General features: G+C 38.2%; 1 protein-coding gene across 1 annotated transcript in view; it reads left to right on the forward strand.

The window, feature by feature from the left end:
- The window catches only part of Grd (GABA-gated ion channel), a 41808-nt gene that overhangs the window by 13450 nt on the left and 11380 nt on the right, over positions 1 to 16978 (forward strand). The window contains exons 2-4 of the mRNA XM_076777003.1: positions 4230 to 4371; positions 6856 to 7048; positions 7939 to 8159. Of these exons, the coding sequence (XP_076633118.1) occupies positions 4265 to 4371; positions 6856 to 7048; positions 7939 to 8159 (521 nt within the window). The 5' untranslated portion in view covers positions 4230 to 4264. The remainder of the gene's footprint in view (positions 1 to 4229; positions 4372 to 6855; positions 7049 to 7938; positions 8160 to 16978) is intronic.

Here is a 16978-nt window from a genome sequence, read left to right on the forward strand (position 1 = left end):
CGTCGTTACATATCGATGAGCTTGGTGACACAGAATCGCGAATCCGTCATAAAAAGATTATAAACACGTTGACGAATAAAATCTGTAAAATGTAAATCGTGATACAATTGTCACGTTTACAAATTTTTAATTTTATCTCAGTCTCGGTTTTTCTTATAGTTTTTTAAAATAATGTTAACTTAAGATCCTAGGGAAGGCACTCTGGATATAATAAAAATTCTTTAATAATAATCGTCTGATAATCGTTCTGGGATTATTTCAATTTTTTATTTTATTCGAATTTCCTTGAAGATTCTTTTACAACTACGAAACGAGAGGACGGATACGATTTCACTCGAAAAACTGTTTCAAGTTCGGCTCCCAAAAGTTAAAAGAAATTTTCTGCCCGTTTAAAACTGTCACGAATTTGAAGGATAAAGTTTCTTCTTTATAACGACCTCTTCAAAAGCCGCGATGAATATTAACGACACTTATGGATTTAACGTCGTTAGCAGGCGTGTAACGTTTGAATAGTATTCGAGATTCAGGTATGGAAATTCGACAATCGATCATCACCAACAGTGTGGCAGACTGAGATCGAATCTAGAAAACTTTTCGTAAAACGTACTATTTGCAGCGATAAATTTACTAAAAAACACGAGTGTATTTCACTCGTTAACACTTTGACAGCTGTTGTCGCGTATGCGTGACTTTACTGTTCCAATAAACGATGTCATCATCGATTCAATTCGTTACATTTATTTAAAATCAAATCTTATCTTGTACGCTCGTTATGGCACAACACTCATAATTTGTTACAATAATATTCCTAGCATCGTATATTTTACTCTGAGCTGCAATTTTAGTATAGAAAACAATCTCCAAACCAGTCGATGGTTAATCAAATTAAATTCATAAATTTATAATTCATAAAGAGATACTCTCTCTCGATAAAATTCATATGAAAAATTTTAATGAAAGATTCTAGAGGGCAAAATAAAACGAAAATCAAGAATACCAATTTGTTGATCGAGGCTTTGTTAAACAGTTATTAACGTTTAAAGTTTCGCCTGTAGATAAACAACCTGCGTACAGCTGCATGCGCGCGACAGTGGTTCTCACTCAGCATAAGAAACTACTTACCGACGTATCGACAGTCTTACAGTATCATGAGTGAGAACTGAGAGAAGAATTAAATATTTATGAAACGTTGAATAGAAAAATAGCGAGGAAAATTTAATCGGGGACGAAATTCTCGTGAAAATCATTGGCTGGAAGGAGCAATCTTCAGTCTGAAACGGTTTCAAACAGTTTGAAACGCGTTGCCTGGAATACTTTCGCGATCGAGCGTACGCTGTGCAAACGATCGCGTTCGTTTGAAGGGCGCGGGAATTTTGGAAAACGGTTTGCAACGTTTAACGAAGAAGCCGTGGTTCGTAGCGAAAGCGTCCTGATTATCGTCGCGGATCGCGGTGAATTAAATTGAAAGTCAAACGCGTCGTCGAAGCGACGTGTTCTACTCGCGGCGCGGTTTTGGGCCGCGTGTTGGAGCGTTTTCGGTATTTACAGGAGTCGGGTTGCGGCTTGCTCGTTTTCCGTCATTCACGGGGACGACCGGTAACGGTGTTTTGTACCGCGTCGAACGACACCGAGTTTCCAGGGGAAACGTCGGTTTCCCCATACAAAGGGACACCCATCACGGACGAATTAATTCTCTAATTCGATTCCTTTCTGCGGCGGTCGATTGGCTGCGCCCGCACGCCCGTCCGGAGCGCGCTCGCAGAATAGTATTAATTATCGTCGATCTACCGCGTAATCGAAGCATCCTTGTTACCGAACCAATCGATTCGCTAGACCGTGATACGACACGATCGTTTCCTAAGCATTTTTAATCGTCGTCCAGCCCAAACTTGCACTATTCCAATTCCTTTCAATGAGTATTTATCCTCGATTTTTTAAATAAATTCTACTCGATCCAATATGTTATAACGGTGTTACTATTCGTTCGAACAAACAACTAGATTTATTCAAACATTTTTGTAACCTCTATCCGAATAATAATAATTGTCTGCATCTGCGATAATGCATATTTTAACCCAGTATTAACACTACGTTTTTCTGTCGTTGCACTTGCACGATTTGGTAAGCTCGACACCTGGGGGACACGGAACATCAGGAAGCGAAGCAAGAACCAGAAAACAAATAACGACGTTCTCGATACGGGAATATCGAGGTATAATAACGTCGTTATTTGTTTTAGGGTTCTTACTCTGTTTTCTGATGTGCAGCGTCCCTCGAGCGACGGTCCTATCAGCATACAGAACGAAACAAGCCGGTGAAACGGAGAAAAACGCGAAAAGGAAGATAAAGAAGCCTCTGCTTGATGAGACTTGCCTCGAAGCACGTCTCACGATGGATTTCAAACCATTCAGAATCATTTTATATGCTCCTTGTACGGTGAAACTTGCCACGTTTTAAATATAAATTTAAATATAACGTAGTCCTCGTGGAAATATTTGACATATATTTTTTTTTTATCGACACTCGTGCGCGTTAAAGGGGCGAATATTACTTCCCAGGTGGAAAAATAATTTCGACAAATATCTCAGAAACTATTATAGAACAATTATGCAAGTTTTGAACAAGTAAATCGACCGTTTGAACAGTTTTGCAAAAAGTAAAATTCCAGATTCCATCCGAAGACAAAAATTTTTTGATTCGATCGTTTCAACAGCTTCGAAATTATCAGTGGTAAAAATAATTTAAAAAAAAAAAAAAAATCGCAAAAAACTCGATTACTCGCAAGAAGAGAATATTATCTTTGGGATTCGAGCGCGCAACTCGATTCCGCGATCGCACCAACGTCACGCTCTATTTATTCCCTTCGCATCAGACGTTTATTTTATTATCCTTCCCCCGAGAGGTACTTCTGTCATCAGCATATTCATTCATCGGATCGTTAACGAACTTTCCAACCGAATTTCCAATCCCCCTTTTTTTTCACTACCCCTCTGCTCGCGCTCATCATTTGCCACGGAATGAAACCGGAATAATTTCGACCTCTATTTTTCGCTCGTCAACATGAAACGCCATCGACGACACTCGCAAACGAAGTTTTATCATTGACATCGCGCGCCCGACGATAATAAATTGTTCGAATCACACGTAAGCCCAGCGTTACTTGCGACAACGTTCATTGACGCCATCAAAAATTATCCGGAAACGTTAAATGAACTCTCTAGTTACGGTCTCTTTGAACGTTCATGCGTTCGTCGATGTTACATTCGCTAAATAAGATTTGATTAAATTGTATTTTATGCATGTTAACAACGCTGAAATTACGTACTGAAATTTTTAGACGAAATTAAAAAATTTCAGATCATACTAAAAAAAATTATATTTAGTTACAGGGGGTAATTACAATCATTTTTTGTCATTATACATACCCCGAAAATCCTACGCATTTTTGAGAAAAAAATTATTTACCGAAAATCTAATGTGAGGCCAGAAATGCTTCCCTGAAATTTCATACATATCTTTAAAACATCATAACTTCTGAACGGATTGAACGATTTTAATGTTTAAAAAAGCAAACCACGCATATTTTAATGGAGAATATGTACAAATCGCAAAAATATTCGAAAAATTGGTCGTTGACCCCACAAAATGAGAAAAACCCCATAAAAATGGTCCAACTTTCAAACAGCCATAACTCCTACGATAGTGAATATATTTCAATGAAACTTTTTTCTGAAGTAGAGCTGATGGGTACCTACAAAAAAGTATTAGACAACTTTTCTGTAGGGCGTCAACCAAAATTACTAAATATGAAAAAGGAATTTTTAAGAAAAATCGACAAGAGTGCCTTTTTTCGACCAAAAAAAAAAAATTTCAAATCGTTTTGAAAAAATTATTTTCGGTTGTGGGGGTCAATTACAATAATTTTTGGTGAATACACATACCCCCGAAATCTTGCGCATTTTCGAGAAAAAAATTCAGTACGGTCGAAACTTTAAACGTTAATAACTGTTTAACGAAGCCTTCATCAAGAAATTGGTATACTTGATTTTCGTCTCATTTTGGCCTCTATAATCCCCCATTAAAATTTTTCCTAGTGGTGGCCGAACACCCTGTATGATCAATGTAATCTAAATTGTATTTAATAATTTACATAAATGTAAATGGAACCTATGGTCGAGGAAACTTTAATAAAAATAATATCGTTTTGTTTGTTTTTTTAATTATTTCAGAGGCAGACAAAACGCTTGGCGTTTGAAGCGAATTGATGAACGAATCAGGACGCGTTGTAAGGGAGGATCAGTCCCAGGACATCATGAAGCAGCGAGTCCTACTGGCCCTCGCGAATTTAATCACCTCCTACGCATCTTTCCTGTAAGTATCACTCATCAAACACAGTCCATCGATTCGTGGACTGTCATTTTATTTTCACACGTAAAGCAGGCTGCTGAAGCGTGTATTGAAAAAATGCGGAACACCCTGTACGTATAGATTACGTGGATCTCGAGTTAGGAAGTGCTAGTTCTAGAGGAACAGATCGGATTAGCCAATCGGTGGAAAGAAACACGAGGAGGAGTCTCGAGGGTGATCGAAAGCCACGTTGTCAGCAAACAAAAGCCATTGGAATATAGACTGAGCCGCGGGAAAAGTGGACTAAGCGGAGATAGACAGCGTGTCCGATCAAGCGGCTGTTTTTCATCGTGACCTAAAAGAACGGACGGACATTAAAATGTCGCTTTATTTCGGTTTAAAAACGAACCGCAATTTTCGTTTCCCCGTAATACCCGAAATTCCCTCGTTCCAATTTACCAACCGGCTAGTGGTGCACTCCAGTACGTGTGCACGTCGTACTTGTACCGCGAAACGTAAACAAAACGGCATCGACCGTATCGCTGGAAAAGCCAGAGAGAAAAGGTCTGCTGTTTTAACGGCAAAACGTATTCCCCGTTTCGGTTTCGGGAACACGAACCTTCGTGTTGTCCCTTTTCTATTCAAACCTGACGGATAGATTACCGTAATTCGTGAAGTTACGGTCAAGATGAAATTTCATCAACTTTGAATATTCGTAAAGGGTTGGTACACGCAACTCGTGCGCCTCTGTAACTTCCAAAGTATGCGTTGCTACGCAAAAATTTTGCATAAAAAGGTCGCGTGGTTCGAAGGGGTACGCTGTATAACACGTTTGTCTTTTTTATGGGCGAAGACGTTCCGGAGATTTCAAGATCAGCTTTGTTTTTTTAAATGAAATACTTTTTACACCAAAATATGGAAGAATATTTGATCCGTATTAGCCCTAAACCTAATAAATAATTAGTAATTTTACTTTATTTCTCGACAATTTTCTTCGAGTAATATCAAATTGGAGACTCAACCTTATCACAGATTCCTGCAGTTTAGGCCTAATGCAGATCAATATTTTTGTACTCAGAATTTGACATTCTTCCATATTTTTACATAAAAAGTATAGTATTCCATTTAGAGAACAAAGTTGACCTTCGAATCTCTGTAGCCCTTCGAACTTTTTTATACAAAATTTTGTTGAGCAACCCATACTTTGGAAGTTATAGAGGTGCACGAGTTGCACACACCTATACGTATCGATAACTCTGTGCTATGATTAAAATTTCGAACAAAAGTAATATTTGTTACTTTGATATTTACTTCATGCATAAAAGAATTGCATTTTTATCAGCTTTCTCGCGATTTCAACGTTCCTATCTTAAGTTCACGATCGTGGAACGCTGTTACGATTCTCCACTCACGAATGTACTTGTACACGCACATACGTAGACACGCGCCTACGTATCTGTAAATGAAAGCAAGCCTTGTCTCGCGCATTGATGCGTTTATTCAAGCATGCAACGGTGGAGAACCGTGCAAATGGATCGAAGGCGTACAACATACCGCGGATCGAGTATCCAAACAACGATTTATCGACTAGTTGCATCGCAGTTCGTAGCCACGCAAGATCGATTAGCGGCTAGCCCCGTTGTTTGCCGAAATCTACCGATCAATTAACGTCACCGTGAAACGTCGATTACCAACTGGACAATTTTATATCCTAATATTCAGGAATTAATTGTAGTATAATTGTTTGATTTTTAGAGTGATTAAACGCTTGGTTTAAAAATTTTCCTTTGACATATTGAGAGACACCCTTAAAAGAAAATCAATGCCGCGAAAAATACAAAGTTTAAGTAAATTTAAATTAATTATTTGTGACGTGGAAGTTTGTGTGTGACGTAAAAAATGAAAAAAATGTTTTATCTTTCATTCTACAGAGTAATTATAGTTTTTGTAACGAGTCGTTTCAGCATATTTCTTTTAATGAAATACAACTCGCACGACCTTTTCACTTTCGTGTGGTAAAACCCTTTTATCTCCAATCAATAAAAACATACGATATTTCGAATAAAATGAAATTTCTGCAAAAATGTTTCATTTTATCCTGCACAGTATTATTCCGAAATCTTTAGTATCGACGAAGAAAAGACACTTGCATCATCCATGCAGTACAGTCCGAGATATGAGCGATCGAAGATGGGTCTTTACAGACCCAGTCGGGTCTCTACCCAAGTATTTAACCGTGTATGCTCGAGGGTTAAAAAGAACAGAAATATTTCCACTTTACGCCTCGTTTCGCATAAAATGCACTTTACTAGAACAAAGACTCCAATTTCCACGGACGAAAGAAATAATTTTCCGTCCTACGTTTATTAAATATTTTCTACGCCTTGTAGGGAATTCCTCTCCGCTGTTTCCGTGGATGCAAACGTGGAAAACGTATGCTGGTAAAGGAAAAGAAAATTGAATGTAATCTTTCGAATGGATCGTTGCACCGTCCTGAAAATGTTTCAGAGCTGCAACGGGTACGAAACCCTCCACGAGGCAGAGGACGCAGATCAACAATCACAGCAACATCAGCGAACTGCTGGACAATCTGCTTCGCGGTTACGACAACAGCGTTAGACCGGACTTCGGTGGACCACCGGCTACCGTTGAGGTCGACATCATGGTACGCAGCATGGGTCCGATTTCAGAAGTCGATATGGTTGGTATCTCTCGCTATTTCCTTTTGTCATTCTCGCAAGACGGGAACGATACTTTCGACCAACGAAGAATTCGTTCGTCCGTTATCAGAACCCGTTCCAACTTTGATTCACGCGCGTTTGTTCGTCGCGTGACAATAACCATCCTATACAGTTCTATTCCCGTCTTGCGCGCTAATTACTACCAGAGCGGGTGACGCGAGTCGAGAAAAGTTACGAGTTGGGATAATTCGATGCTTCGCGTAATTCTATATTCGAAAAAAGAAAGTGTACGTTTCGTATATCACGGGAGTTAGAGAAAGAAATATACAGGGTGTTCGGCCACCCTTGGGAATCATTTTAATGGGAGATTCTAGAGGGCAAAATAAGACGAAAATCAAGAATACCAATTTGCTGATCGAGGCTTCGTTGGAAAGTTATTCACGTTTAAAGTAGAGTTTCTCATGTCGAGTGAAAACTGCTATCATGCGCACGCAGCTGTTCTACAGGCGTAACTTCAAACGTTAATAGCTTTTTAACGAAGCCTCCATCAACAAATTGGTATTCTTGGTTTTTGTCTTATTTTGGCCTCTAGAATCACCCATTAAAATTTTCCCTAGGGGTGGCCGAACACCCTGTATATACGACTTTAGTTGGACGCTTACAAGGACTCCGACTGTTTGACCTGGATTTTAACGGGTGTTTGCAAGATGATAATGTATATGTTTCTAATAATGAATGTAAAATATTAGGTGTAGATACTCGATAATCTTAAAGATATAAACGATTACCCGTCCCGGGGCAACAAGGTCCCGGGTTCGATTCTCGTTCAAGTTATATGTGTTTTTTTCTATTGATATTCGATATTTTTATTAGATTTTAAATATTCTGGAATATTGAATATCTGCTTCAGACGTACTCGATGGATTGCTATTTTCGGCAATCGTGGGTGGACCGACGTTTGGCTTTCCAAGGTGGCAAGGAGACGCTTGCTCTCAGTATATCGATGCTAGCGAGAATCTGGAAACCGGATACGTACTTCTACAACGGCAAGCATAGCTACTTGCATACTATAACCAGCCCAAATAAGTTCGTCAGACTCTATCAAGACGGCAGAGTTTTGTACAGTTCGAGGTACGTGGAAAGCATTCGAACAATTCCCTATCTACGTACGGAGCTTAATTTTCACGCGTGTACAAAGTGGTTTATGTGTCGCCTGGTTTACTCGAAAACCGTTTGTTGCATGAACAAATATTTCAGACAAGGGTCGATTATAATCATTTTTCATGAATAGATATACCCCCGAAATCCTATCCAGTTTCGAGAAAAAAATTCGAGACTATTATTAAAAATGATTAGAGGGTGAAATTAATTCGAGAAGCTTAAATTTGAAGAAGGTGCTTTTTAAAGAACCGATCCCCACTCTGAGGGATGATTCTTAGCAAGACCGCAGGCCCGAAGATGCATGTATGCACACGTGTATAGAGGCACCTTGAGCTCAAGGGTTAATTCTGGCGTGCACAATAGAGCCGATCCAGAAGACTAGGTCAAGAGAAAGGGAATGGGTTAACAAAGGGGAAACGTACATCGCTTGATTCCGAGTTCTGTATATTTCTATTTGTCTTGTCGGACAATTCGAAATAGCCGAATTGTCGAACCTTCCACTGGGCCAGACCAACGAATTTAGATGTCGTATTCTGTTAACGACAAGACCAGGTCGACTGCGGAGAACCGGTGAGCTCTTTGTTCTCTGAAATTCTGCGAGGCTTTACAGGTAGCCAACAATTGATCCTGTAAACTTGAACGCCTCCAACAATATGTAATTTACATTATTCTGTCACCTTCTAGAACGAATGGATTGTTACATTCTAGTGTTTTTAATTCAGTTTTACGCAAAAAAAGTAACTACTCGAATGATAGATCCTTAATCGTCGACTGAATGGAAGCTAAGCTCGAGCGGAAATGATCAATTGACGAACTCTGCGGTTTTCATCGAAATTAGGTGTATATAAAAGTACTCGTATCGGTTCTCCGGACACGATCAGCGTAGAAAATCGAATTCCTTTGGAAACTCTCTCTTTCTCACTATGTACACGTTTCTAGCCGATTGATGACCATTAAATGTCGATCACGTCGCACCGTTTGCACAGTGCTTTATTAGCTACTACTACAGCCCTCTCTAAATATTTGTCCGAACAGCTTCTAGTTTCGTTGCGGAGATTGAACACGGCTAAGTATAGTATTTTTTAAACGTATTTCCTCGAGTAACATATCGCGTAATTATCTACAGCACGCATATTCTACATACTCCGATTCAATAAATAATTACATTCTATTGGACTCTGTCGAATTCAATTAACGAGCATATTAAAATACATCTTTAACAGATTTAAAATAGATATACGAGTAGACCTTACACCTTATGGACTTTCGTGACCCAATTTGACTGCCATATCGTCCGAAAAATTTTTCGACAAAATTAAAAAATTTCTAATCGTTCTAAAAAAATTATGTCCAGTTCCAGGGGTCAATTACAATCATTTTTCGTGAATACATGTACCCCCGAAAACCTAGCCATTTTCGAGAAAAAAATTCCTTACCAAAAATCTAATTTCTGACCAGAAATGTCTGCCCGAATTTTCTTGCGAATCTTTAAAATGTCATAACTTCTGAACCGATTGGACGATTTTAATGTTTAAAAAAGCAAACTACGCGTATTTTTATGGAGAATATGTGCAAATCGCAAAAATATTCGAAAAGTTGGTCCTTGACCTCGCAAAATGAGAAAAACCCCATAAAAATGGTCCAATATTCAAACATCCATAACTCCTACAATTGTGAATATATTTCAATGAAACTTTTTCCGAAGTAGTGCTCATGGATACCTACAAAAATGTATTAGACAACTTTTCTGTAGGGCATCAAACAAAATGACTAAAAATGAAAAAGGAATTTTTAAGAAAAATCGACAGGGGGTAGGTGCCTAAATTTTTCGACGAAAAAAAAAAATTTCAAATCGTTCTGAAAAAATTATTTTTGGTTGCGGGGGTCAATTGCAATCATTTTTGGTGAATAGACATACCCCCGAAATCCTACGCGCTTTCGAGAAAAAAATTCTTTACCAAAAATATACTGTATAGCCAGAGATGTTTCCCCGAAATTTCATGCGCAAATTTGCAGTACAAATCTTTTACCAGAACAATTTTAAAATACGTATGGAAGTCAGACACGATCCGAGTTGGAGACAATCTGATTACATTTTCCACGATAGGACTAATTCTCTTTTCCTATAAATTAATAACACTCAAAGTTCTGAGAGCGAGAGAAACATGGTAGAGAAAATTTTGATGTGCTTTGTCGGGATCGATGATACGATCGTCTAATGTTTGTACAATTATTAGGGTTGGTACCGGGTGATTGAAAAATACCCATAGGATCGTACGCGAAACGCGATCGTGAAATCACGACACGATTTCACAGAAATACGAGTAAGTAGTTGGATGTTCCATTGCCGGGGTACCCCATCCGCTCATTTCCGGGCGGAATAGACCTAAAACGCGGTGCTATCCGTCACAGATAATCTGCCACGTTCGGTGGGATCCACCAGAACCGAGGATTCTGCCTGGGAAATCCATGATTTCAGATTCTGCCTACGTGGTACAGAGATACGTACGTGATCCGCGACTCCCCGGCCCGAAGTGGTTTTAGGATTTCATCGTGTCTGTATGCTAATCGGGTTCGTTATTTTCATGCAAACGAGAGAGAAGCCGTCCGCGAAACGCTGCTAAAGAATACGTTATAATAAACGCGTCTAACAAAGCTCTTTGCTTTCTGTACCGCTGTACCGGTACTTGTTCCAAACATTCCCGTCGTTTCTTCCATTATGTTTCGACGTAATAAAATATGTCACGCAGGGGTAAAACGATGGACCCTTTAGGGAAGGGTGTTGCCTAAATCGTGAAATATTAATTTTAGTTTTGTACATTTCAAAATAAAATCAATCTAAACGGTTCTAAAATAAGGTATAATGGACTAAACATTAATAGAATTTTGTAGAGAAAATTAAAGATTTACAATAAAAACGATACGATGACGAAGAACTGTTTCTTGAAAAGGAAATTATGTTGCGTTATGTTTTTATATCTACATACGTATTTTAAATCGCGCGCCAGGATCATACGAGTAATTATTTTGTCCCGCGTAGTAGTCGGTAGGACCATCGGGAAAGATCGGGCGTAATCGTACGCGTTCGTTAAGCGAGAAGATCGAGAAGAGAATCCAAGCCGGTCGTTACACGCGTTCTCCTGCGAATGGATTGTTACTTTAATAAATAGTTGAACGTGAAGAAATAGAAGTGCGAATTATTAGCCTGTCTCTACTGTCTCGTTTTACTTTTCCGCTAATGTATATATCCAAGACATAAAAGTTGAAATTTTCCTTTGAAGTGAGAACAAATTCGCAAATAACCGCGTCCGAGGCAAGACGGAGCCTGCGAGATCTCTAGCTACCCCAGAAGGAGGTTAGCAAATGTAAAGGAGTTCTGTAACTCGGTAGCGTGTGTACACTTCACGCTCGAGATGATTTATACCCTCTTGGACGGAATCGAGGATCTCAAAATGCCGGGTTACTGCAGCGATTCCTTCGTCCATGCGTACAACAGCCACGGAATTCACGTGCCAGCAGACAGTTTCCAATACCTCCGCTTGTCTGACCTGCGTCGATGTTCGTTCTGGCGATTATTCGGGTTACCTGAACTTGCAGTGGCAATTACTCGACGAAATCAACATTCGATCAATTCAATCAACGTTTGGAACGGCCCTCAAGATATCCTTTATTTCTCGTGTCGCGTCTACAGCTCCAGTTGTATCGATTTAAATCAATTTTTTCTCTTAACCCAAACCTAACCTAACCTAACCCAATCGAGACCAATTTTTTCGTAGAAACTTCTTTACGATCAATAATTTTTAATGAAAAATTTTAGTCTTTTCGAACCAAATTTTAATACGAACAAAATAAAAAGTAGCAGTTAAGGGAGACGTGTAATTTTAGAAGATTTTCATTCTCCGATATATCGTTGATCGGATCTTTCTGCGTTATCAGAAACCACAAGCTAGAAAGTTCGCGTAACTGGGAATTGTCACAGTTCCCGAAGTTCGTGGTGCGATTCGGACGCTACTTAGAAACGCGTTTGCAGCCGTTTGAAGGGGGATTAAACGACGAACTTTCGCCTTAATTGCTACACCGGAATTCGGAAACGTTTTAAGACAGGAAAAAGGCTCGTCGGAACATCAAAAACGAGGAGAGAATGTCTGTTCAGCAAAGCGCGGGAAAGAAGAAAGGCATCTTCTTTGATAGAGCCTCATCGCGGTTTCTACATATATTCTCGTATGCACCGACGAAGAAATTGCAGTTTTTTGCGGCCACGATAAAACTATCTTTCGAGTAATAAAGAGTATGGATTGAAAAATTTAATGACAATTTTCCGTAAAAGCTAAACAATTAATGAAATTTGATAAGAATTATATAATTGGAACGAACATTTAGAACATTTTAAGCAAAGTATCTTTCGTAAAAAAAAGAACTGTTTCTTTCTTTCTTTCTAACCTAATCGAGACCTAACCTAAACCATAAGTAGCGTTCAAACAAATTCAGCTACGTCACAATATCGTTACGCAATTATCGACTCCTGTCGATTAGGGGTTTTTATGCTCTCGACGATCAATCTGCGTCGTTTGCTAGTTTAACGTGAAAAGCAGTTTGTAGGGAATAAAAAATAAACGCTCGACAAATAAAAACGTCGACTTCTCCGAAAAATGATTAAAATTTTGTTCCAAGGTCCATTTCACAGAGGATATGCGTTACGAGTCGGAAATAATTTCCATTGTTCGTCGGAATGGATTTCGTTGTTGACCGTGTACAATGCTGAAGGGAAGCGTGACGTTTGAATCGTGGTGCAACACGTCGGGGAATTATTCGCTTACGAATGCGTCGGAAAAGGGGGAGACCATAGAAAAAATAATCGCGAAGAGACACACACTGTGTCCAACAATAGACAAAAACAAAAGTAGCGAACCCTATATATTAATAAATTTTACGTTTGTCTATTCCTGTGATTCGTGTTGAAGACTATATTTTTCGATTCCGTTCATAATTTTAAGCAATATAAATATTTTTCAACTCCTAGGTGCAAAAGTAACGTAGATAAAACCTAGGAAGCGTCGAAAAAATCTGTTCCTTTCGCATTACAAATAATATACTTAAAAAGAGGTTAGGTTGCTCGATCGAACGTTCTACCGAACGACGAATTGGAAATTGAATATCGGAAAACGAATCGCCGCGCCTTTCGCAGCATCAGTCAATTTTTACCGTGTTTCGTATCGACTGCTTTAAGAGTTTTCATCCGGCTTTGTAAACTTTTATTTTCAAACGCGTTTCGTCTCTGTTCTCGGCTAGAAACTTCCCCGAAGATACTCGAGACTTTTCCTATCGACTCGTTCTAAATTACATTTTTTTTTTTTTTTTTTTTTTTTCATAAAAACTTCTCCCTGCAAGTTATTAAATTGGATTTTTGACGGAATTATAGCAGCGTCTCCACTAATCGAACTACGAGGGTCGTTTGAAAAGTTCGCTTCCTCGGCCAGTTACTGTCTAAATTTTGTTTACGTATCTTAAAGTGTCACTTGTTTTATACCTAACCTACAAGTTTCATGTTGATTAGTCGCATCATTTTCTGAAGCAGTTGGTTTAAAAAAAAAGCTGTCTCGATTCCCACCGTGAAACGAATTATGATTTTCATCGAGGTTTCAGTACTTTTTAAAAAATACTTAAAATATGTATAAATATTATCGGACTCGATTCTTAAGTACCACTTTATGCAAATAATTGGCAAGGGGACCATTTGTTAACGTTGCAAGGACGTTATAAGAGACGACCGAAAATATCCGGAAATTAAAATGCTGGCTACATTCCAAATAAGCATTTCTCAAATTAAAACAAACTGGCAGATTCAAAGGCGTGTTGGTAATCCATGTGACTTAGTGTCGGGTTTAATACTTTTTAATGGTCTCGGTTGTACTCCAAATAACGCGGTATGGTAATTAAGCGAGAATTCCACTTTATTAGGTAACGACAACCCACAATTTTTATGATAATTTTACGACACGTACTATGTTCAGATTACAATTGAAAATCAAATTATGCAATTGTCTTTTTTTTTTTTTGGTTGTAAAATTATAGTTAGAAAATGTTTTATCCGACTTCGATATTCCGAAAGAAAAGGTTTGTAACTATTCTGGACATTTTAAGAGATTAAATTTTTTTTTTTGAGTACATTTTCTGGGTCAGATCTTTTCCCTCTAAATTCTGCCATAATACTTAAAAAATTTAAGAACTACTGCTCTAGATTGTGCCACTAATTATTTCACGCTCTATATAATTTCTTGTTTATTCTCTGAATAAGTTGAAGGGTCCCTATTAGAGTGCTTAAAAAAATATTCCGAATATTAAAAGCTGAATTTAATAACAAATATTAAACTTGGACACGAGTTGAAGTTCCAAAATGATTTAATATAATGTTGCAATAAATGAGCCATATGTTCTTAATTTTGACAGACGATTTGAAAACAATCGAGAAGTAAAATTATTAAGATGTTTAATTTGTCGTGGGACACTGATTCGTTGCAATGAAATATTAAATATGCCAATGTTTCACAGTTCCAACTTATTCGAATTAAAATTTGTTTCATTTTTACCTCGAACGCTCAGATCCTCCTATTTTCTTTGTTTCGATTTCATGCGAGAGCTAATGTAATGGGATTAACGTCCATCTCTTCGGTCGCAAATCAACTCATATTAGTGAACGAGACAAGGATGAACTAGAGAACCGTGCATATCTACCCAACCCAGCAGATATGTACATCAGCTGCATCGTTTGAAATTAAATCTGACCGCAAATGATACGCAGATACTACGAAACTTTTAATCTCGCGTCAGCGATGCACTATTACAACATAACCTAACTTATAATTGTTTCGTATTTAGTCGAGTCTCGAAACTTTAAATCTAAATACTGTTTTATCTTTTCCTCGTGTTTCTATAAGCTATCTTGTCGGTAATATGGCTGAAACCGTAACAAATTTTTTTACAGAAAATCACATACAGTCGAACCTCGATAAAAGAATATTTAAGTTGCAAAGATACAACGTTTGAATATCTGTTGCTGGAATAAATTAATTTCATAACGTGGAAATATTCTCGTAAAAGTATTACGTCTGTCGTGATCATGCTTTGATACTACATGCAGAATTACGAGAAGAATTCATTTATGTAAAACAAGTGTAGCTTCATTAAAAAAAAAAGAATGATATTATCAAAGTCCTCGTTGCAGGATTTAACTTTGTCCATATCAATCGTTTGCATATTCGTTTGAAAAAGAGCTTGACCTAGTTTTTAGAATCACCCTGTATAGTGGATATAGTTTCAGGTAAATTGAAGCTCTTAGTTCCTACTAGCAAAATCCAATGGCGACATTTTGCTCTATATGTATAGTAATTCGCGTATCGAACTGGTGGAATGTAGGTTTGCAATTTCAGCAAATCCTTATTCCAAGGACTAGGCAGCATGACGTATATGTCTGAAGAAGGAATGCAACCTCGAAATAAAATCTTAAGAGATTGATAGTCACTGAAGATCCTCTATAACTGAAAATAATCCACGTTTCGCGATTAAATACTATGTCTGTGATCTAAATACTATGTTTAGGATCCGCTTTATTTGTATTTTACAGTAGTTACATTATTTTCAAAACTTAATGTCTGATATGAATACTTTTATTATTTAAGGTTTTGTCTTTTTGGCTGAAAGTGTACGTCAGGTGAAAAATAAAGTTTCGAAATACTTGGACGATAAAGTCATAGGTTAGAAAGTTTTTCTGGGACCATGAAAAGCCCCCCTTCGAGATTTAATCCAAGTACACAGAAACGATTAATTATCAAAATGGCGGGAATGGTCGCGTCCTTGTTATAGCTAAATCTAGTCTCTACAATCGCCCTTAACAACGACTGCTTCGGATGTCCAAGTGATATCTACCACGAAATGCATCGATAAATCTTGCCGATGCAGGGAAATTTTAGTAATCCGAAGTTCGCGAGGAAAACGGCCCGTTCAGCAGATTTGGAGGTTAATCCGTGGCGCGATATGGTCGATGGTAAATGTAACGTGTCCCTTCTACAAATTGACCGATCGAGAGTGCTAGGATGATGGATCCGATTAGTCACGGATCGTCTCGTATTTCGTACTCTCTAACTTACTTATCCGATAGAGTTCAACCGTGCATTCCCAGCAACGATAACTCGGTCAAACTCCAGCTGATTTTCACCAGCCTTGATGCGTGTATACGTAGCTCGTGGCTTGCAATATACAGACTTGGAGACACAGTCGTACAAAAATCGAAGAAAGTGACTGAACGCATCAATTCTTTCGGTTTGAAAGTGCAAATCGTAAATTCTTTTATAGTAAGAAACCTCTTCGTTCAATAAGATTCAATAAATGTTACGTTTCAACTTATAACCTATACCCATCTTTTAGAAACCTTCATAGCACCTATAAAAAGCTAAATAAGCTATTTAATTACCTCTTAGGAAACGATGTTTTGCACATTGAAGGGATTTTACAGCCAACGTCTTTGAAATAAAATAAACACGTTTAAAGAACTACTTTTGATTCGTTTTTTGGTGACACTATCACAGACGACGTATACGAATAGACCTTTCACTTTATGGACTGAAAGTGGCCCAATCTGACTGCCATACCGACTTGAAAATTCGGAGGTGATTTAAGCGTCCTCTTCTCACGGATGGCGGTCAGTTGAGAAACTATTCACCGAATTAGTATTGATAGACAATAGCTGTAGTGTTGCGTAAATACACGTGAGTTGCTATGGGAGGGATTAAAAT

This window comes from Colletes latitarsis, chromosome 11, assembly GCF_051014445.1.
Source record: "Colletes latitarsis isolate SP2378_abdomen chromosome 11, iyColLati1, whole genome shotgun sequence".
NCBI classification, from domain to species: Eukaryota; Metazoa; Arthropoda; class Insecta; order Hymenoptera; family Colletidae; genus Colletes; species Colletes latitarsis.